General features: G+C 38.0%; 1 protein-coding gene and 2 non-coding genes across 4 annotated transcripts in view; 2 read left to right on the top strand and 1 right to left on the bottom strand.

The window, feature by feature from the left end:
* Positions 1-110: 110 nt before the first annotated feature.
* On the top strand, positions 111-183 carry trnam-cau. The gene has a single exon. It is a non-coding gene; the product is annotated as a tRNA-Met (tRNA).
* An 840-nt stretch (positions 184-1,023) lies between these two features.
* Positions 1,024-1,096, bottom strand: trnar-acg. The gene has a single exon. It is a non-coding gene; the product is annotated as a tRNA-Arg (tRNA).
* An 888-nt stretch (positions 1,097-1,984) lies between these two features.
* The window catches only part of gpc5b (glypican 5b), a 40,048-nt gene continuing 19,161 nt past the window's right edge, over positions 1,985-22,871 (top strand). Inside the window, exons 1-9 of one of the 2 annotated variants that reach the window (XM_017420520.3) lie at positions 1,985-2,302; positions 4,568-4,729; positions 7,547-8,094; positions 8,869-9,051; positions 9,226-9,297; positions 10,653-10,807; positions 10,926-10,985; positions 11,806-11,928; positions 20,493-20,613. In XM_017420520.3, coding sequence (XP_017276009.1) covers positions 2,125-2,302; positions 4,568-4,729; positions 7,547-8,094; positions 8,869-9,051; positions 9,226-9,297; positions 10,653-10,807; positions 10,926-10,985; positions 11,806-11,928; positions 20,493-20,613 — 1,602 coding nt within the window. In that variant the 5' untranslated portion in view covers positions 1,985-2,124. The remainder of the gene's footprint in view (positions 2,303-4,567; positions 4,730-7,546; positions 8,095-8,868; positions 9,052-9,225; positions 9,298-10,652; positions 10,808-10,925; positions 10,986-11,805; positions 11,929-20,492; positions 20,614-22,871) is intronic. The other variant, XM_017420521.3, reaches the window with a different exon arrangement.

A 22,871-nucleotide genomic window follows, 5' to 3' on the forward strand; every position in this document is an offset into this window, starting at 1 on the left:
TAGAAAAACATAACCGTAGGTGAAAACAACAACACAACTCCTTGAACACAAATATAAATACTAACAGATAGGAGAACAAATATATACCTTGTTTGACTACCATGCACCAGGCCTCGTTGGCGCAGTAGGCAGCGCGTCAGTCTCATAATCTGAAGGTCGTGAGTTCGAGCCTCACACGGGGCATCATATTTTCCTTTTTTAACTGTTGTATGTGGACACTTCAACACTTGACAGATTTTAGTTATTTTTTAGTCGGCATTTTTCCACCAATAGCCTTCGCCCCTCTTCATTCTCACATTGAACGGTTTTAGCCAATGTCGCACCACCTCACAATGGACCGAGCCAATCAGTGTCCGAGCTCACAATGGAACCTGGTCAATCAATCATCCAGTAATTATACTGTGAATAATTACTCACAGTAAAAGACCATAGACCATATCTGTTACCCAATATTTACTTACCAACAATTAAGAGTGAATTATACATTTTTTAAATTCTAGTATTAGTGAAAAAAAAACATTGTAAAAACCTGAGAACAACCTCAGCATTCAGTTGCAAAAATTTCCAATTAAGTCTCTCATTTCTTTTCCATAAAACAACAAATGATTTGTTTGCTGAAGTCTTTAAATCCTTGTATTTTATGGTTTGTTTCTGGTTCGTGATTTTAAACAGTTGGACTATACGCTTTCACAATAAGTATGAAGACCTGCAGTATCATCACAAAATAAAATAGGTAATAAACAATATAAATGGGTACTTACAGTAAGATCGCTTTTTAGGTCGACAATAAAAATAAATAAATAAATACTTGTGGTAAACAGCATCAATTAAAGTTTTTTGGGTTTCTCTTTTCCCAGCGATTATGCGGTAAACCACGTGCGGGACCTGGCCTCGAACTGGCCATCACCCACCGGAAAGATGATTGGACACCTGATTGGATCATGGCACAACCGGATATTACCTATATGGCAAGAAATATGACTATAAAATTTATTAACGGGACATAAAGTGTGAAAAGTGGTACGAGCCAGCCAGGAGTCGAACCTAGAATCTTCTGATCCGTAGTCAGACGCGTTATCCATTGCGCCACTGGCCCGCGCACTGTACACAGTTATTCCTATTTACAAAAAATATGTGCAGTTTTCATTTTAGAGCATCTTAGAGTTATTTATTATCTGGATAGGTACTTCTAGATCTGACTAACACTAATTCTTTACAGTCTATGGTTTTCTATTTCTACTTTCTGTGAAATGGGGTATAAGAAATTTGACAAGATCGCCCCCTGCTGGACTTTCCGCGTCATACAAATCTTTATTTTAAATTTTGTGATTTTTTCCGTCAAAAACTAAGACAAAATCAAACATTTGGAGCAGATTTTCGAGGTTATGGTAATGTTAATCTCGAGTGAAATGTTTGCAGTCCAATTTGAAATCATTCTACCACCATTAACAAATAAACAAATACGAGAAAAAACTAAATTTGTCAAGTGTTTAAAAAGAAAAGTGTATGCCTAGTGTGAAGCTCGAACTCACCTTAACCCAGAAGGGAATAACTGTCAATTTAGTTCGGTTATAAGTGGTAAAAAAAAACAAACAAACAAACAAACACCAGCAGTTCTCCAAAGTGTGCTAAGACCTTTTTTTAAAAAAAAAAAAAATCAGGAAAACAGCGAATTCAAGCCTAAGGATTTGTCCAGCAGGTGTCGCCCTCACTCCACCGTAGCTCCCTTTGACTCCACGGATCAGCCATTTCACTGTAGAGGATAATTCGTTTCTTGTGATGCATTTGGTCATTTTTTGTAAGACGTCCTACATGATTAAAGATCGAGACTCGTCACCCTGCAACCCAAGACATGACCTTTTTTTCAGATGCATCCCTTTACTGATTTGCTCGCATGCTTCCAGGAGCTTTTTAGAAGAAGTTTCAGTTCACATGTTAATTAGGCAGCCAGTTGAAGGCAGAGGGAGGGGGTATGTGGTGGAGAGGAGGGTGCTGAGCCTCTAAACACATGCACACACTTTCCTGCTGCAGGGGAAGTTTCCAGTCGCTGCTGCTGCTGCTGCTCGGTGGGACTTTTGGGGGGATTCCTGCTCACCATCCAGACTCTCTCTCTGAAATGTTGCGATGTTCCGCGCAGCCTCACGAATCGTGCACTTGTTTTGGGTAACTTTGCTGTGTTCGGTGTTCCTCCCGGAGGCTGGCTGCAGGTCGGCCGGTGCAGACAGCTGTCATGAGGTGAAGACAGCTTACATGATGCGCCAGATCGGCCCCGTGGAGCTGGTTCCGGACAGACCGGGAGCAGGTCAGTCGGTGCAGTTTGTTGCAGCAGGCAAACATCCCTTCTTTATCTTTTCACTTAAGTGTGTTCTTATGGACATACATTTTATCTTTTGCATAATTACACACACATATTAACCTATCTAAATAAAGTTTTAAGACATTTAAACTTGGGGTAAAATGTATTGAATTACATTAAGTTTGTAAAAATCTAAAAACTCAATTTTTGCTTCATGTTCATTTATTGCTTTGTTTCTCTTATTGTTTGCACAAGTTTTAGTAAACTTCTGCACCTCATTTTATAGAAAAAATATCTAAGAAACTGGGAGTGGCTCAGGACTTTTTCAACATCATGACAACTGAAAAGATTTGCACCGTGTCTCAGGACATGTTTCACTTCTTAAATTTAACAGATTTTTTGCTATTTCAGTGCTTATAGACAATTACGTTTGTAAAGAAAAAAAAACAGGGCTAAACTCAGTAAGGGATTATCTATGTGTGGCATATTCAAACAAAGAAGTGGAGAAAAACTAAATATCTCTGAAGTGTAACCAAAAAGTGTCTGGCATCTTTTCTAATCTTATTTTAGAATTATAGATAAGTTTCTGTATTTATGTTAAATGTGCATATTTCTGGTTGAGTGGGGAATAATCCTAATGATGTGGTGCTGTGGATGATGGCTTTTAGTTCATTTTCTTACACATGGAAACATGGTTTTAAAAGTTTACTAATCCATTCACTTAGCTTTATTTTGGACATCAGTAAAACCAGCATTGTTATTAATGTTGGGCTTTACTGACTTCCTGTAGCCAGAAAGCAGAAGAGGCTGTGTAATAGTTTTACTGCGCAGCGTGTCACATGTTTGTCATTGCTTACAGTTAAAAATAAAGACTCCTGTAGTTTCACCGGTTTCTGGAAGGCTTTTCTGATAAACTGAGCTGAATAATTAGAGCCTGCTCAACAAAGTATCCTGTTCCGCCTTTTAATGATAAAACAAAGAATTAAGATGAGGGAAATTTATTTTTAAAATACCATTTTTTGTGGAAACAGGCTGTTGTGTCTTTAAAACAAGTCATTCACTCATTTCTTAAACTCTTGTCAAACGTCTATTTTAAGCTTATAACTGCTGTCATTAATCTTTGAATATAAACAAACAGTTTATTAAAAGTTAAAGTATTTTCATGACAGATGTGTTGTTTATAAGTTTCATAGCCACAGGTCTAAATTTATTGTGGAGTTTTCTGTTACAGCAGCAACAAGAAAAACTCTAATTCTCCGTTCCTGCTGTCCAATAATCTTTGCGTGTTCGTAATTTGCTGCAAACATTTTTAGACGAGACCAAAAGCAGCACAGCTGGTTGAACCATGCCAACTCAGTTTGTGCTAAAGTTAAATCTTTGCAGGCTTAATCAGAGCTCCAAATCAGACATTTGTTCTTCAAAAGCAGGCTGAAGAAGCTTCACCCATTTTAACAACTCCTCAAAATGCAGTTTTCCTTCATTTTCTTGTCCAAAAATGATTTATTTCCAAAATTTATTTGTGCTGCTGTGATGGTTCAACTGACACTATTATCTGCATGAGTCACTGTTTAATTACAATCTAAACTATTATAACTTTGAATTTTGGCAAAATTAGGCAACTTGAGCTTGACAGCACTTTTTTTTTTCTCAGGCTGAGATAAAGAGCGACTGTACAGAACGGCTGATCTAGTGCGTCAGTTTCCTCTAAAAAAAAACAATTAAAGGAGTAATTTTTCTCTGTCTTTTCTATTAAAACAATGGAAAACTGTCCTAATGGGACCTTTGTGTTGAGTCTCAAACACAAGTTTGTAACGTGAGCTTTTAAACATCTTGTCCAGCATTATCAATAAATAGTAACCATCCTGGTCATGTAATCTGCTGTCAGCGAGGGATTTTATGAACAGCTTCAAGTTTGACAGGTCTGCTGTTTGCTTTCATCTCAGTCAGCTGTTTTGACAGCTTGGCTGAGACAAAAGTCTGTGTGTGTGCGCTTTCACATGTACCCATATTTATGTACAAACACTGGTGCGAGTGAGAAGAGCCTCATCCTGTCAGCTCCCAAAAGGCTCGCTGAGTTTCCTGAAGTAGTCTTGAGAATGAGTCTTATTAGTTAGATGAAAAAAAAACCTTTTGCAGTGTTCACAACATTTCTTATCAACGATGCAGCAGATGTTGGAAGTGAAACTTATCACCGCAGGCTGTTACTGAACAAGTTTCAGTTTTCCTGTCAACTGTCAAGCTTAGATATTTGTAATTTTCTCTGTCCTTTAGATGAGTCTCTCCGAGTGTGTGTCCACTCTGGGCCCAGCTGCTGTACAAGTAAGATGGAGGACAGCTACATGTCAGCTGTCCGCAGCGAGACGCAGCAGAAGATGCGATCCTACAGCTTCGAGCTCAAGTACCTGCTGGCCGGACACACCAAGGCCTACAAAGGTCGGAGACGGAAACTGAGTTTCACAGGAAGGAAGTGGTGTGGAGAACACAATATAGCCATATTTTTAATTTATTTATTAGATTATAGGAGACGATAAACATCAAATGTTTGATTTTTGTGTGAGTTTCAAAAAGATGATGTGTCACCTTTCTTTTTTTAGTGCAAACTAGTATATTTTAGATTTTGGGGTTATAATTTACAGAGACACATTAACCATTGGGTGTTGGATTAAATACTTTTTAATGTCTGATTCATCTGATTCAGCTGTCACTATTTTGATGGTTTAACAGTTCTGTCAAGAGCCCGTGCCCCCTCTGTCATTCTCACTTTGTGTGTTCATCATGAAATAGCTAGTTTGTGTCAGGGTGGTGGTGCGAGGCCAGTTTATTTTGTGAGGCGCCTCAGTGGCTAGCCAAACAAACAACTGATGTTCGATTGAGTCTTTGAGGGAGAAAACTCTCAGAGGGAGCAGCGGAAAACTTTGTTACAACACCCGGCTCTCTTTCTCCGTCGCTTCCATAATCATGTTTTGTTCTTGACCAATGAGATATCGAGGGACGAAGAATGTTTACATTCAGTACGTATCCGCAGGAAAGTGTTGTTGCCGTGGGCAACAGCCGGTCTCTAACAGGCTTCTCTGAATAGAAGGAAGAATACTCTGCTTGTCCACTTGTCTCTCAACACTATTCACCAGTATGTGTGAGCGAGTGTGTGTGTGTGTGTGTGAGAGACCTTGTGAGACCTCATGTGCTTCCGTGCATGGATGTGTGTGTGTGCCCATGCTGTGTGAAGATTATGAGGCTGGTTGAATTGATGAAACCTAGCAGACAGACATGGCAAACATGTACCTCTCTGTTTTCTTTTTTCTTTGGTCTCTCTGCCACCCTGCATCCCACCCCTCCCCCCAAACTACATCTGAATACACCCAGGCTCAGTTTCAGCTGCTACTTCTGCCCAAAGGATAGCTTAGCCATCCATGGGTATAATTAATGCCAAACACAATGAAAGACCGAACATGACTAAAACTACAGCAAGTTTAGAATTTGGTAAACAAGCTTATTTTTACAGGTTAGAATTTACTTCACCCAAACTGGTAAAATAGTATATTATCCACAAAATATATGAAAATAGTTTATTGCTTCTAAAAGATGTAACTTTCTGAAATTATTGTAGTCATGCACACAAAGATAAAGTGAACATGGAGGTTTTGAGCTCATTTTTTGTAATTGTACATACAGGATTTAAGTCTATATACATACATTGTTTAGCTTTTTGCTTTTAAAGCAAATTCCAGCAAAGTCAATCAGCACTCAGCATTTCTCCAGTTATTTTTACACTGGTACTTTGTTCTATAACAAACGAATGAACCAAAGCTAAACTCTCATCCAGTTTGGCGTCTCTTCAATAAATTAAACTAATTTGACTGCACTGCAGTGTTCCTCAACAGCTGAGCTGAGTCTCAAAGGATCTCCTCTCATGAGAGCAGTGATTATAACCCACTGGAGAAACTGAGACATGCCCAGAACACTTGTAGTCAGGCTCTATTTACTTCATGCGGATTAGTTCAGTGTGTGTGTGTGTGTGTGTGTAAATATGTCTGCATGCCTGCGTGTGTATCTCCTGGCACTCTGAGACCCTTGTGCCCCCTCTTCCACATTGCAGCTGTTGTCCAATCACAGAGAATGAAAAGCTGATCACATGACCCCCATGGGGTAGACTTTGCAATGTTATTTGATGCTGTGTGTATTTGTGTTGTCATTGCCAGGACGTGGCTATGCAAACATGTAAAAGTGACACCCCGTCTGTCAGTGTTTCAGCCTGACCACCTCATCTTACAACATGCAGCATGCTCTTCAACTTTCAGTCAGATGAAACATTGCTGCTGCTTTTAGTGCTTGTTGCTGAACGTAGTAGTCTATGTTTCATCCAGCTGTGAAATACAAAACTATTAAGACACAATTATGAACGCTGAGTGACCTGGTGAAAGTCAGAGATGGACATCTCTCACTGTGTGTGTTAGAAGGCCTTTCAGCTTGACATCATTTGTCAGAGACACACGCTGTCTGTCATCATGCACATGTAGCCTGAGGGAAAGAGGAGGTTGCTGTCCTTTTTATTAGAGGCTGTCTGACTTAGGAAACAGTGAATCATGAGATTGGGCCTCTCATTATCACCTGACTAAAGATAACAGGGTAGTGAAAACGAGCTCACAGATGAATTAAGTTTGGGCTATTTTGGGTTGCAAGCAGCAGGATAAACTCAGTCCAAGGTCAGGCAGGACGGGATGGTATATGTAATAAAAACAAAAGCATTTTAATTTTTGTTACTTTTTTCCTTTGTCATCACTAAAAGATGAGCAAGTTAAACACGTGAGCAATCTTACAGTTTTGTTTGCTGCCTGTGATGTTTGTACTTTAGGCTTTAGTGAAGACTAATGTAACGAGGAGACGAAAACTGGTCAGCACTTTATAATACTCAGTGTTTTTGTATATTTACCAAGATAATTCTGTTGAGGTGATTAACAAGGATCACATCATGTGCTAATAATGATGCACATCTGTGTTACTGTTTTCAGGGCATTTTAAAAACTAAAACTTTTAAAGTGAAATAGTTCAGATTCACTAAAATGAAATGCATTAAAGGTTTATGGAAGAATCTGTAATATTTAGAATTTGCATGTAAAAAAAATAGTAATTAAAGATGAAAACTGGTATAGCTGTTTGGATCATTCTTTGGCTTTTGCTCAGATTCAGGATTAGCTTCAAGATGTTTAGCAGAAGTTCATCTATCTTACTTTATCGTTTCTGTTGTTCTAGAGACCTTTGAGTCACTTGTGTCCTTCACGTCGAACCTGACCAGCACTCTGTTCGACAGTGCCTACTCCGCTCTGGCATCCGATTGCCGCCCCCTTGTGTTTCAGCTGTTCAGCAACATCAAACGCCACCTTTCAGGAGATGCTAGTTCGTCTCTGAGCAACGCTGTGCGTCGATTCTACAATGATCTTTTCCCACTTGTGTATTGCCGTTTGCTCAACCCTGGGATTGGCCACATGTCGACTGTATCCCACGCTTCCTACTCCACCAATCATGACGACTGTCTGCGGATGACACAGCAGGATGTCAGCCCATTCGGACCCCATCCTCGCCTCCTCATCAGCAGCCTGTCCCGTGCGCTCGGGCCTGGTCGCGCACTGAGCCGGCTGTTGAGACTGGCTGCAGAGATTGTGAACTCCACAGAGAAGGCGACGTTATCCAGAGAGTGTGGACGGGCGTTAGTGAAGATGCAGTACTGTTCCCACTGCAGAGGCCTGACACTCATACGGCCCTGTACTGGACTGTGTGTCAATATTATGAGAGGATGCCTGGTAAGTCGCTGAATGCTTGGCTACAGTTTTGTAAAACATTTTGAAGAGAGAGACTGGAGCATAGCTTTGTAAAGCCAGTGCAAAAAGTAAATTATAAGGAAAGGAAAGGAAAGTAGGATTATTAAGAAACAAGTTCAGCATATATCACTCAATAATACCACAGGAGTTTGTGGTTTCCTTTTTTTTCATTCTCTTCAGTTTTATTTCTATGATGCTCTTTTTAAACCAAGTCATGTTTCTAACTCGTTGCCAGTTAACCTTATCAGATGTGAGAGGTGGAATTGGCAGCTTCTTCCTAGCATCTCACTGGTCCGCTTCGAAATTCGCTGGACAGCTTGAACAACACCCACAAATAAAAGCACAAAACTGGAAGATAACACTGTTTATGCTGCTAGAGAGTTTCTTGGAAAGCAGGGAACGTGTGGTAAAAAAAAAAAAAAAAAACTCAACATGTTTATTCTCATTGAGGACACAGGACAAAACGTTCAATCAGGAGAGGGAGCACTTTAATTGATTTAAAATGGTGTTTTGATGACCCTCTTATACAACAAAATCATGTTCTAGTTCATTACATCTATTTGTGGTTATATTTATGCCACCATGGCAGCTTTGTTTTTTATTATTATTATAATAAATGTAGCAAATGAAAATATTTGGCACCTGGGAAGCCATTTAACTCTCTTTTTTAATTTTTACTTTTTTATGATGTTTATGCCTATTTGCTACTCTGTATTCCTTTTATACTTTTCATTTTTCTTGCCTCCCTAACTCCAGGTGGGTGTTTCCGAGCTGGGCGCCCCATGGGGAGGTTTGGTGGTATTGCTCCAACGGTTAGCTGCTACTTTAGCAACCAGCAGCAACCTCAACAGCATGGAGTTGGCTCTGTTGGCAGTTCGAAACCATGTGAATGATGCCATACTGCATGCACAACTGCATGGCCCACGAATCACAGCGACAGTAAGACACAGATGTAAAATTCATGAGATACTGGCATAAAAAAAAGAAGCTGAATATGTAATCTTGCCTTTGATTAAAGAAAAAGAAAAACTCGCTTATATTCCCTTAATAATAAAGTCATTGAAGCGTTGGGCTCAGAGTGAGAAAGGCTGTGGGTTTCTTTCTGTCTGGCAGTTGGATCTTCTTGTACCTAGATGGGCTAAAAACAGCCTCATTCTTCAGAGAATCCGGGGTTCCCCTCAGTCGGTGTGTGTGTGAGCGGGAATACAGATCCAGTGCCAGACAAAGACTGTGGTTGGCGGGACAACCCATACCCAGAATGCTGCTTGGTTCTGAGTGATGAGAAAGTTTCTGTGGCTAATCTGTGGTCAAACAGTGCACACACACACACACCGACACACACACACACACACACACACACACACACACACACATTGCTGGAGAAAAAGATAGAGTCACCATCCAACTCTAAAAGAACACTGTGGACTTAGAGTAGATTCCTGAGAGATAAACAAACATACACAGACAGAATTACGCCGCTAATTGTTGCTTAGAAGAAAACACCACTTCAGAAAAAGATTTATGAAGTTTCTTATTCATTACTCTTTAGCAAGCTTGATTCTTTCAACAGAGAATGTGAGCTCAGCGTGATGTATGTAAAGCTAAAGACTACGGAAAATCAATTTAAAGACATAAATCTATTTAGTGGTCGTCACCGCTGTCACTTTTCGGATCTTTTGTGCTAAAAGTGACAGCTCGTTTTGTACAACATGTACTGGAACTATTCAGCAATCACTCAAATCAACAGAATCCTAAAACAAAACTGGGATTTGTTTCTGCAGCTCTTTGCTCAGAACATAATGTAAATAAGAAATGTCAAATGGAAATAACGTTAAAGGTCAGGCTGAAGTTTAGAAGATCTTTAGAAAAGGCTATTTCTCTTTGCCTGCAGACAGTTTTATTAAACTTTGGGAAGATTGATTACTGCTGCATTGTGCAGTCAAACTTTAATAGAATAAATGCAAATTTTAGCTTCAGAAAGCAATTAGCAAAACTAGTCTTGTTATTAATTAATTATTAATGTAAAATTACCACTAATCAACAGTCAGCAAAATATGTATTTATAAATTTTTTAAAAAAAGGAAATTTCTCCAGGAGTGGACTGACTATTATTGGCTTTTTGTTGGAGTTTGTGGCACAAAGGCAGCTTTACTGGATCAATGCTTTCAATTAAACAGGAGCCAGGTCTGCATGTGTGGTAAAATGCTCAAAAACAAAAGACAGACAAAAAGATTTATGTGGTTAGTTATTAAACCTTTTGTCTCTAAAATTATTTTTATTTTCATTTGTTTGTTCTTTTTGCAAATGACAAAATTGTCCAAACAACAATCATTTAGAAAATTTAAAATGTTTTTAAAATATTTAAACAAGTTGTTAAACTTGTTAAATGTTACTGAATATTAAATGTGCGTCTGGTCCTCCTTTTAATTGTTCTTTATTTGGAAATGGTAAAAGATGTGAATAAAAGAGCGATCTCATCATGAACTCATCATGTTTCTGCAACAGGTGAGGTCATATAATACAACCTGTCTCCTGCACAGGTAGAGAAAGTCTGTGGGTCCCATGCACCTGGTCCCATGATCATGAATACAAATTCAACCCAATCACACGCCCGAGGTTCCACCCGAGGAACGTTACTGACCTCCGAAACTTCGCCTCCCTCCGTTCATCCCCGTCTACAGCCACAGACCCGGAAGTGAGTTTTATTCATCTGGTAGAAACCTTTAGTTGTGGTAAATGTGAGAATATTTTAGGCAGCTAACTACAGATGGTCCAACATTTCACCAGTTTTTTGTACCTTTTACCGTCTGCAGGTCCTTCCCTCTTAAAGGCTCCAGAGGAGACAATAGTCGAAGCCTGAAAAGACTTTCAAGGTGACTTGTTTCTTTTCATTTGTTGTTTTTCACATAACGAAGAGGGAAAATGAACGAAATGATTCCCAATTATCTGTTTGATATATTTCTTTTTATGTATGATTAATGTTTCACATCACTGCTGTTCTGTATGATGATTAAAAGCTTTTAAAAAGCAGCTGTAGCTGGTTCTACCATAAAAAGTCATGATAAAAGCGGCACTATTCATCTGGAATACATTTAAACTAAACAATCACTTTGAGCTTGAGAAAAATATTTGAATAATCCTAAAACCTTATATGTTCCTTGCATTATTTGATGCTCCTGTTAGGAGGACATCAGGTTGGGTTTGTTTTACTTCAGCCGTATTTTTACATTTTAATTCATCATTCTGTCACTTTTTAAAGAACATATGATATTTATTTTAAAAAAAAGTTAAGTTGAGTTTCATACGACATCAGAATTTGTCTTTTATGTTTCAGCTAAAGATTCTGCAAATATTTTCATTAAACTTAAAACATAAACTTCAGTTTTCAGAGACATTGTTTGATTTCTATGTCAGAACCAATGAAATTACTCAAATATTGTTTTTTTGTATAATATGGCACTTGTAATTTTCCTTTTTAAAAACAGCATAACTTTCTGTTTAGTTTCCTGAGCCTGGATAAATAAACTTGTTTCATATTCTGCTGTTGCATCCAGTAACACAACAAGTTCACAGAAAACCAGACAAGTCAAACATGTCAGAAACAAACAAACAAACCCATTTAGTACATTTTCAACATCTTCATCATCAGAAACAGCTTGAGCTTTTAATTGAGTGCAACTTTGTCTTCTCCAGAGAGTTTGAGGGCTCGATCCAGCGGTATCGGTGGTTTTTCTCGGAGCTGCCTGAAATGCTCTGTGAAAGTGAAATGGAGGTTGAGCAGCACACCTGTTGGAGCGGTCAGGATGTTGTAGAAAGGTATGTGTGTCGCATTATGTGCGTTTCTTAGGTCACGTGTTAGATTTAGGTCTGAATGACAAGTTTGTGCTGTGCTTTGGTTAAAAAAATAATAACTAATTCAGAACAGTTTTTATTCTTTACTCTGTTTGGAACATCTTCATCTCTTCTCTTGTTGTTACATCTTTAAAAATGCTTCTTCCCACTCGTCCGACACGGCAAAGATTTAGATCACTTTCCTGAAATTTGTATTTCATTCATTTAAGAAGAAAGAAAGACAAAGATGCAGAATACGTGCGTGTCTGTACATTAGTGCTGTTCCCAGCTGCCAGTTTGGGGGGGGAGTAACAAGGCTGGTAAGGTTAGAGAGTTCGTTTCCAGAGTCTTTCTCATGGTGATTACATTGGCAGCTTAAACTGGTAACGAGACAAATAGGAACACACACACACACACGTTTACCCCAACGCACTGTGAAACACTTTCCTACCCAGATACCAACACGGCCCCCTGATTTACACAGAGATAACAGAGTTTATATCATATCTGACTGCACACATGTTCATCCATAAACAAACTCTCACACACTTGGATATAAAGTTAATTAAATCATCTCAGAAGGTAATTAGTGACTGTGATGGTGCAGGATTTTCAGAAAGCAGTCATATGAAATAAGGCCTGTAAAACACACTTTCTGCTTTGTCACCATGAGAGCTGCAGTGAAGGCCAGTAAACTTCAGGATTAATGAACTTTTCTTTATATTTCGGATATTTTAAGAAACCTAAAGCAGCCTTATTTACATTTATTGTTCAGTTTGGAAAGCTCAGTAATGGACTAGAAAAACATATCTGTTTTAAAAAATGCTCACAAATAAAAAGTCTCATGTTTAAGAAATTTAAATAACTAAACACTGATGTACAGAATCATTTCTTTATATTTACTTCCAACAAGACCGACTTTTTCTCGACATTTTGAAGAAGTCCTGGGCAAAAGTTCATCAGGCTTTCTGCACATCTTTAAAGTTTTTCTTTTTAACACTGATTTTATTCATTCTCAGTCGAGCACTTATTTTAATTAAAATGTTTCTTTTTTGTTTGTCTGTTTTTTGTTGTTTTTTTTTTGTTTTTTTTTAACACTGACCTATGTATTGTAAAAGTCTGAAAAGTAGCTGAATGTTCTAATTCTTTATTAAAACACAATTTGCATCAGAGTTTAAGATTCATCTAACACATACTAAAAGATAACACAGTTTGACAAACATAAGTTATTTTCAACAAACTTAGATTAGAAAATAAATCAACTGAGTAAACAGACTCGTCTCTCAGGTCTTGTGTTGGATCTTTGCTGGATTTGTTCCTGTTTCTTAAAGACACGACTTCATCGTTCATCATCTGGATTTTTTTATTTTTTATTGAAGTATTACATTTTTAAGTTTTCAACTTTTATTCTGTATTAATTTTTTGGGGGGAGATTTTTGCTCAACATGCCAAAATAAGTCAACCTTGAAACCCTGAAATGAGAAATCCCCTCATTTGATGAGTCAAAAATCTGTTTTTTTATTTTTTATAAAGCGTCTGGCGTGTTGTTGGTGAAGCTCAGCTCAGAGGACTGGAGGAGATGTTGGTCCGTGTTGGACTGCAGCCAGTCTGAGCCTCTCTGACCTCTTTACATCTTCTCTTTCATCCATCCATCCAGCCATTGATTCATTCACCCATTCATCTCTCTGTCCTTCTAGTCAGACCTTCATTCATCTCCTCCGCCCTCTGACCCACTTCACTTACAAATGTCTGTGTGAGTGAGAATGTCGGTATGTGACAAGGCAGTAAGTGATGAGGAAGACTGAGGCTGGATGATGAAGGAGCAGAGAGCTGCTGTGGCCCTGCAGATGGGGGGCACCTGTCATATAAGAACACAAAGAAGCTTGATAAAGTGCCCAAAACAGGCATTTCTCTTATTTTAGGGGAATATTTGTCAAATATTTCATTAAAGCAGAGATGAGTTTTTGGGGCTTTCTATTATGCACAAAAAAATAAGCATTTTATGCAAAAGACAGTTAAAAACAATTTTCTATTATCATGTTTTTTTCTTCTATGGAATATTTATATTTAGTAAGGTTTCAGATGGAATAAAATAATTTGAATGTATCTAAGAGCCATGATAACAACTTATTTCATTTAAATGCTAAAGAAAGGAGCTCCAGTGCTTTTTTTTATCATCTCCCTTATTAAATGAATTGGTAAATCAATATTTAAGAGCAAGAAGGAAGTAATTATGCCTCTGGCAATCTCAACTTTCAAGTAATGTTTAAATATTTTTATGTAGTTATATTTATTAGGGTTTAAGTAAATAAATATAAGGCCGAGGGTGAAAGTAAGCATCATATATACATTTTTGTGCTCATTTATTTCCTTTTTTTAGTCACCCTTGATAATCAAGTGTTTTTTTACACCACTATAATTTACATTTTATATCCATTGCAGTACAGCATGAAAATAATATATTAGACAAAATATGAGAAGCGCTTTTAGTGCTGCAGTCATGAGTTTATTGTGGTTGTGGATTTCTGTCCCTTCCTAACTCCAACTGTCCCTGCCAAGGTCAAGGAAGATAATCTGGGAAAAGATGATTTCTTAAAATCTCCAGTCATAAACAGAAAGCAGACTAGTTGTTGAACTGTAATAGCTTATTGCCTCCAGAAGAGGGAAGCATCCCATCCATCCAACCTGCTCCCCGCCTCTGAAGAACTGCCACACCCAGAGTTTTCCATGAATCTTTTAAAATATTAAACTTAACACTGCAATATACATCAGACCCTTTTTATCACAGAGCCAGAGGTAAGCTATTAAATGTCAGCGAAAGTAGAAGTCCTGGGGGGTAAGATGAAGGTGGGGAATATAAAACATGAAACTGAGCGCAGCTTTTTTTCTACACCTATCCAGACTGCAGCATATATCATCTTCATCTCGTACAATAAGAAGAACAGGTACAAGCCTCAGGTGTGAGTATAGTGTGTCATTTTGTGTGTGTGATTAAGTGAAGGAGATCGAGCTTGTTGACATGTCTTCACAGGAATGCAGCTAAGGTTTTATAATTACAGAAATAATCGTCACATATAATTTGATCTTCGTTGCATTTATGTGAAATGTGTAAGTGTCTCACACCACAGATGCTTTAAACATTTGCTGCATGGATGAGACTCCAGAATGAATGAATGTGTGTGTGTGTGTGTGTGTGTTTCTATTGGCAGCCTTGAAGTAACCAATGGCAGAAGCGAAGCAGTATTGTCAGGATGGTGCTGGTGATTTATGTCCGTCGCTCCCCGGATCTTATTAAATGTCACTCAGAGTCACACCTCGCTGTGGTCTCTGCAGTATTATCATTTGGTGTCAAACACACAGCAGCATCCCAATCTGTAACCTGCCCAGTGGCTCGTCCAGAGCTCTGACAGCTTCGTGTACGCAGACACACTGTTACACTTTCCAGCTGAATCTGCCGAACGACGTTTATATTTCTGGTAATGAAGAGAAACCACGGTGATTAATGGAAATTAAATCCGCACTGACAACACATTTCTCTGAAAATAAATTTTACACATTTTGTTTTAAACGGCCGAGCAGGTCAGCCGAATGTAAACAAATAAACAAATAAACAACTGAACTCTTTCGATTCATTTAAAAAACATTGGTTGTTAATTGTGTAAATGCTGAGTCAGCGTTCACACTGTTGTTTTCCTGTTTATAGTTTTTTAGTGCTCAAACTACTTCAGCATACTTTCAGCTTTTTTAGCCCTTCAGGCATCAAAACATTCAGCTTGTTCAGGACATTACAGCCATAACTTCTGATGATTGAATTATTTAACTTTATTTACATTTTTGTCTCAAAGAAATGCGTTGGGATCTCCTCAAATTATCTTTGAATTCTGTTTTAGCATTTAGAAGCTATTTGCTAGCTTTAGCTTTTAGCTACTATTTTGATAATTTTATTATTAGATACTGTTTTGCTGAGTTTAGCTGCTAGCTTCAGTTCTGCTGGTTTTAGCTTTTGTTTTGCTAATTTTATTTTTTTTGTGATTATTTTCACTTCAGTTTCAGATTCAACTTATTCAACAAATTTTAGCAATGTCATTCAGCACTCAGCATTGACTCACACACAATTCATGTCTAGTTTCTGATTACCCCTAAAACAATGTGTGTTATTGCTGCTGATTGCACATATCTGCTAAAAGTTACAAACTGTGAATAGTTGCATATAACTCCCTCGCAGCCTTGTCCTCTGCTTTTCACTGATAATGTTGTGCTCAAGGCCTTCCCGCACATTAATAATTGATCTGTCAACAACATATTGCACAGTCATAGCAATATAAATTGGCTGCTCTGGTCCAATTTCCAAGTTACCCTACCTGACATATCTTGGAATTGATTATCAATATCACCTGAAGCCTGAAATGTTCTGTCATCCAGCCCAGCGGATACTAATATTTTTCCTTTTGAAAAGTATTTCTCACAGATGTTTCTGAACTTGACTTCAGATGTTGTGTAAACCATTTCAGATCCACATGTTGGTATCAGTGCAGACCGGTTGCTTCTTGTTTTATCGTGTGATGCTGATTCAGCATTCCTGTTTTGTTTTTTTTCCACTCGTTTTTTTGCATACTTTGTGCTAATTTAGCCATTCGTTTATCAAAAAAGGTTCAGCTCATTCAGGAGATGGTTGCTATGATTTATTTTTTATTACCTTTATACTTTTCCAAATAATTAACATTTTCTACAATATTTCTCTCTTCAGTTCTCTTTGAAATCTGCTTTAGCAGCTACTTTTAGGTTTCAGCTACAGTTTTGCTACTTTTTTGGCTGCTTTGCTCTCGAGCTCATTATTAAGCTTTATTGCAATAATTTGCATATTTTCTTTGTGTACTTCCACTTATTCCAAAAAGGTCAGCGACTTCCAAAGCTCCCTCATCTTTCTCTTTAAGACATTAACATTTAAATGTAAAACAGAATTATGGCTGTAACTGTCTGCCTCTCTGAACCAACAAACTTTTCCTCTTGACTCGTTGGGGAAGTGTTGTTGAAGTTGTTTTCCTCTCAGCAGCTGATTACACAGATCTAATTTACAGACGTTCTGCTGCCTCCACCTTCAGGCTCTTAGATTCCATTTCCTACTGAGCTTTGAGATTCATTGGAGGAGAAAATTGTAATACTTACCGCAGCATTTTTCATGATTAGGTCTGTTGATTGTCCTTTACTAAACACAATAACCCTTGATGTTTATCTACTAGCGAATGTCTTGTTGAAAAATTGCCATCTTAGGCCTTGGAAAAACGAAGTTTTATTTCTAAAATCATATGCAAAGTGGCTACAAAGAGTAAAGGAAAAAAAACCTTAAAGCCAAGCTGTGGTTTTAAAGCCTTACATTGATAACTGCTTTCAGAAACTCCTGTCAGTAGAATAATAATAACGATGACAGGCACATATTCCTGGCTTTAATGAAGATAAAAGGAAACATGAAGGATGCCACAGTATTTGTGAGATGTTGACAATAACAGATGTTGTGAATGTGTGGTGTTGAAACTGATCCTTGAAATCTTTGCTGGAGTCAGAGGAATCTTGGGATTTTCGCCTGGGGAAAAGTCTGTGGTTTTTAATTGCTCTTTTATTTATTCGTTTTTTTTATATATTATTTATGCTCACTCATCACCCTCCTTCTTTCCTGCCCTCCTTTCCTTATTTTTTTCCCATACTTTCTTCATCTTTTCCTTTTTACAAGACCTTTCAGGGGGGTTTGCCGTTCATGACATGTGTTAATGTGTTTTCATGTGGTCCGGCATCCTGTTATAAAAGAAATCCCTCTGTTTAGGCATGTTGGCACAAATGACATCATTTCCTTTTTTCTGTAGTCACTCTCTCACCCCAGTGATACAATTCTGAAAAAACTGAAAGATGAGAAGAGATGCACCTTTTGATATTTTACTTTTTGTTGGTGCAGCTTCACAATCAACATCAGCAGTTGCCATGGTGAAATTATTGGAAATGTATGTTTTTATTTATTTTAAAATACAGAAAAAGAACCAGAAGATACAATAAGTTTTGAAAATAAAGAATCATTGGTGCGCCTGCAGAGCTACTGAACTGTTTATGGATAAGGGTTTATTTAGTGTTAATATCTGAGGAAACTAGAAAAGGTTTAATCTCCAAACCAAAGCCGATTGCAGCCAATCAATGACTTTTCAGACACATAAAAACAGTTTTTAATTCCTTGAAGGAATGCATATCACCCGCCGCCTTTCATGCCAGAGTTTTAGAGTAAAATCATTTATGTTGATAAATGAGGGAATTATTGTTATTTTGGTCAAACCTTGAAAACAGCATTATGCACGATCTCATACGATGTTGCAATATTTCAGGCGAACTGTTAGTGCTTGGTGTTTTTGTTTTTGCTGTGGGGATCCTGAATTGGGTTAATTCAGCTGTAGACATTCAGTCAGTAATTACTTTCTGATAGTTTCATTAAAATCTGTTTAGTGGATCATGAGACACTTTGCTACTAGTGCAGAAAATCACTGTGAGACATAAGTGCAAAACAAACTGTTTATTTTTCTTTACTAACTTCAGTCCACTTAATATGTTGAAAATGTCAGCACTATAGGGCCTAATTTATTCTGTTTAGTTCTGTTTCTATTGATGAGTTTTTGTTGTTGTGCGCTCATTTTTTTTCCCACTGCATCGTGTTATTTTTGCCTCTGTAATTTTCCCACGAGTATGTGTAGTCCTGTTGTTTCTTCACATTAAATATGCAACTCTCGATCTGTTGATGTGAAATTGGCTGCCTGTCTAATGTGAACTTGCTCAAAGCTGTTTTGGAGAAACATATCACACACAGATAGTTTATAAGCATCTTTTGTGAGCCCACATATCATAGATCGCTGTCAGGCGTAATGAAGCTGAACGCCGATTCCGACCAGGCAGAACTCACCTCGAGACATTAACACATCGTCCAGAAAAAGACCTTTATCAAGACGTGACCTTTTATCAGGCAGAATATGTGCACAGAAATATGATCTGCGTATGAATAAAATCGGAGAGACATAATTAAAGGCTGCATGCGCTGTGTGAAGTTTCTGTGTGATCCCAGACCAGCAGGACGGGGTCTTTTCCACTGCAGCATCTCTTGGCATCATTTTAGATTCATCCATGCAGTTTGTGCTCTACAGTTCCCACAATCCTTTCCCCTTGTTGCCACAGCCAGATTGTGTTTGTGTATTGGAGGGTGTGGACTGCGGTGAGTTAGTGGCTGATTGTATTAGCGAGCAAAGCTGGTTTGGAACATTTGAAAATGTGACTCATAAACTTCTTCTCTCTTGCTTTTCCCTAACTCCATCTTCCCTTTTGATCCACCCACCCGCCACCCGACACCTGTAAAATGATGTGATTCATGTTTACACGAAGCTTCAACGTGCAGGATGATCAAAGTTCACACCAACCGATAAGAGCTGCACCTTCACCCAATTAATGGTTTTAAATAAGCATTAATCAGACACAAGTAATCAAAAAAATCTATTGAAATGCATCCCATAAAGTGATGTAGATGTTTCACTTTGATAAATGTCTGGTATGGCAAAAACCAGCTCTTTCAAAAACTACACTTTAACTCATTTGTCCAAATAAAAATAAGTTCAAATAAGAAAAATGGATACTTTCTTAGCTGGTTTAAATTACAGCATCATGATAAATGTCAGATTGTGTTTGTGTAATTTGCATAAACATAGACAACCCTGAGAGAAACAGATGATAATGAAGTGAATATTCACAAAATATACATAAATTTACATTTGTAAATGTCTGTACCTGTTGGATTATAAGTTTGTGTAAAGCAGGAGTGTCCAATCCTGGTCCTGGAGGGCCACCATCCTGCAGGTTTTAGATGTTTCTCTGCTCTTCAGCAGCTCTTCAAGCTCTGCAGAAGCCTGTTAATCACTCAGTCACTCAAATCAGGTGTGTCACATTAGAGAAACACCTAAAACATGCAGGATGGTGGCCCTCCAGGACCAGGATTAGACACCCCTGGTGTAAAGGAATCGTTTTGCAGCCTGACTGAGAGTCGATAAAAGCCGTGCTTATCAACAGTTACTGATCGGCCTAAAGGTGAGCTTATATCTGAATTTTGTTATTAATTTATGGTGGATTCGGTGGATTAAATAAGTCTTTTTCTACATTTCTTTCTCAAAATTATCATTTTTGTAACGTTCTCATTTACATTATTTTGTTCAGGAGACACGAGTCTGTTTTTTTGCAGGTTTCTGCTTCCCATCTGAGAACTAAAACCTAAACCTCGTGGAATAAATAGATCCTATTTTTAAAACAGGAGTGGCACTAAGTTAAAGCTAGGTTTCAGATCAAAGCTCAGGAGGAGAGAAGCAGTGGTTACAGTAATGATTAGGGTACGTTTCCAGAAAATGCATGGCGTGAAGTCCTCTGAAGCTGATGGAAACAGCTCTGTTTGTGAGCGAGTGTCGTGGCTGTAAGAAGTGGGTCAGTAGAGCAGCGTGCAGACAGGTAAACTGTTTATCTCGTGCTCTGTCTGTGTGTAGTTATGCAGGTCGTGTTGTTGGCAGCACTTTAAAAGCTCAGAAGGAGAACCCAGAGATGAGTGTACGTAATACAGATCCTGTCCTCAAGGAGGCGAAACAGAGGGTGGAGCACCTAACACAGGTAAAAACACAACAAAAAAACACCTACTCACTGGTATAAAACAAATGTTAGCTCACATTGTTCTCTCATTTCCCTCTCCTGAATGAAACATTTATTTTGAACTCTGATGTTTGCATAACTAAACATTCTTTTCCCACACAGATGTTGAAATTTTGCCCTCAGTGAAACATTTTAGTTCCTGTTAAAGCTGTCAGAGAGCTGAATGTTTGTGATCCCACTTCATAACAATTCATAATTCTCTTTTTTGTTAGTTTGTTTTGTTTTAACTTTTACAGCAAATGCATTTTCCTTTCCAAAATTCCAAAAAAAATTATATCTTGGGGAATGATCAGAGCTAAAGTTTAGGTGAACTTTGACATAAACAGTGTATATCTTTTTTTAATCTTTATGGTTAAAACCATAAAGATTGTAATGCCACATTTTAAAAGTTTCTATGCCTGTTTTGCCTGAAACAAGTGCTTTAAAACCTGCAGTGCTTCTCGTGCCACATGGAACTGTGTGCTGAATCCAAGGTTTCTTTAATTTTGTAAAGAAAAATATAGGCATTTAATCAGAACTGACATAAAATCTATTTAGTTGAAGCAATTATGTTTTAACACTTCTGTCTCTCTGCAGCCTCAGAGTCTCCCCCATTGGTTGATAAACATCTTTTCAACAACAGCAAAAATAAACATGATATTCCAGTTCGATCTCATATATCAGACCAGGAACCTAACCAAGACTTCTCTTTCATGCCTGGGGTTTAAATATTTGATGTTCAAACTTTTTTTGAAGAAGAAGTGCAGAGAAATTGGCCAAGTTGTGGATCATAGATGTAAAGTCAGTCCAGCAGTTGTGCCATCAGCTCAGAACGGTCAGAAACCTGTGGGACTCGGGTACGTCCATCACCTGTCTGACCAGAGGGGGTCTTCCTGGAAAACCTGCCTCTGATGTGGAAACAAAACAAACCCAACTCAATATGCACAAAAATGAACGGGTGCTCTGAGCTAAATGAGTAAAAATTTAAATGATTTTTGTGAAACGGAGGCTGTTTGTTCACCACATGGCTGAAGGAGGACATTAAGTGTATTAAGGGTGGAGGTTCCTTGCAAGTTTAGGGCTAAATTTCTGCAAATCAAATTGTCTGTTTGATTCGGAGTAATGATGCTGAAATATGCTAACAGATACTCATCCGCTCTGCAGTACCTCAGGGAGTGTCTGCAGCAGGACAGTGACCCTAAAACCACCATCTTTACTGTAAAGATCTTAGAAGTGATATTCTGTTATTTCTTTTCCATAAAACCACAGTTCTGTGGAAATCTTGACTTCAGATAATTCTTATTAAGATTATAAAATAATGTAAATGCAGTTCCCATGTTTATTATCCTCATATTTTTCAGTAGTAGCTGTAAATGTAGAGTTTAGAATGTTATTTGTTTAAAAAAAAAACTGGTAAATTTGGTTAAGTATTTGTTATCTTAACATTAACATTAAAGGAAAATTATAGGCTAGGCTGTGGATTTTCACTTTTTTTTTTTTTCTTTTGAAGCTCTTTCTGTGCGCCGTTTAATATTGGTGGTAGGTCCATTAATCATAGTGCATTTACACGAGTAAATGCCAAGTCAGCAATCACAACGCGCACACGTGGAGTGTGTTTGTGTTGCCATACACACAAACGCACTCCACACATGCTCCATGTAATCATTTATGTATGAGATTTCTAGGGCTCATTAACTCAGTGTAACTGGTCTTGTAAGAACATTTAATCTTATGTGAATATTCCTGTTTGATTTAGTGCAAACCTGAACGCACCAAAGAAAGGAAAAGTTCAGCGTTGTTGGAGTTGGAGTACCTCTCAGCAGTTAAACAAGTCAAGACATGAACTGAAGATAAACTATTTTAAAATTTGGAAAGGTGTGTAATCTAGTCCTGTTTTTGGTAAACTGAGAGAATCCAGGTCTGTTTGCACAAGAAGACACAAACACACGCAGTAAACTGTTGTTGTCATTCGAACAGGTCTGGTGTGACCTTTCTGTTCGCAGGCTAGCTGCTAAAATGGTGTCTCTTTGGGAGAAGCTATTTGTGTGAAGGACAAACATTAATGCATGCAATTTATTAATTATCATTCCTGTCTGTCGTGTGCCATTTTCACACTCCCACAAGGATGAGAGAAGGACAAAAATATGAAACAAGACAAAGAAGCTTCCTTAAAATCTTAATGATTTCAGCAGCTGGGTTCTGAAGGGTTTTGTTTTTCTGGTATCTTATCTCTCACTGAC

This window comes from Kryptolebias marmoratus, linkage group LG24, assembly GCF_001649575.2.
Source record: "Kryptolebias marmoratus isolate JLee-2015 linkage group LG24, ASM164957v2, whole genome shotgun sequence".
Classification (NCBI taxonomy): Eukaryota; Metazoa; Chordata; class Actinopteri; order Cyprinodontiformes; family Rivulidae; genus Kryptolebias; species Kryptolebias marmoratus.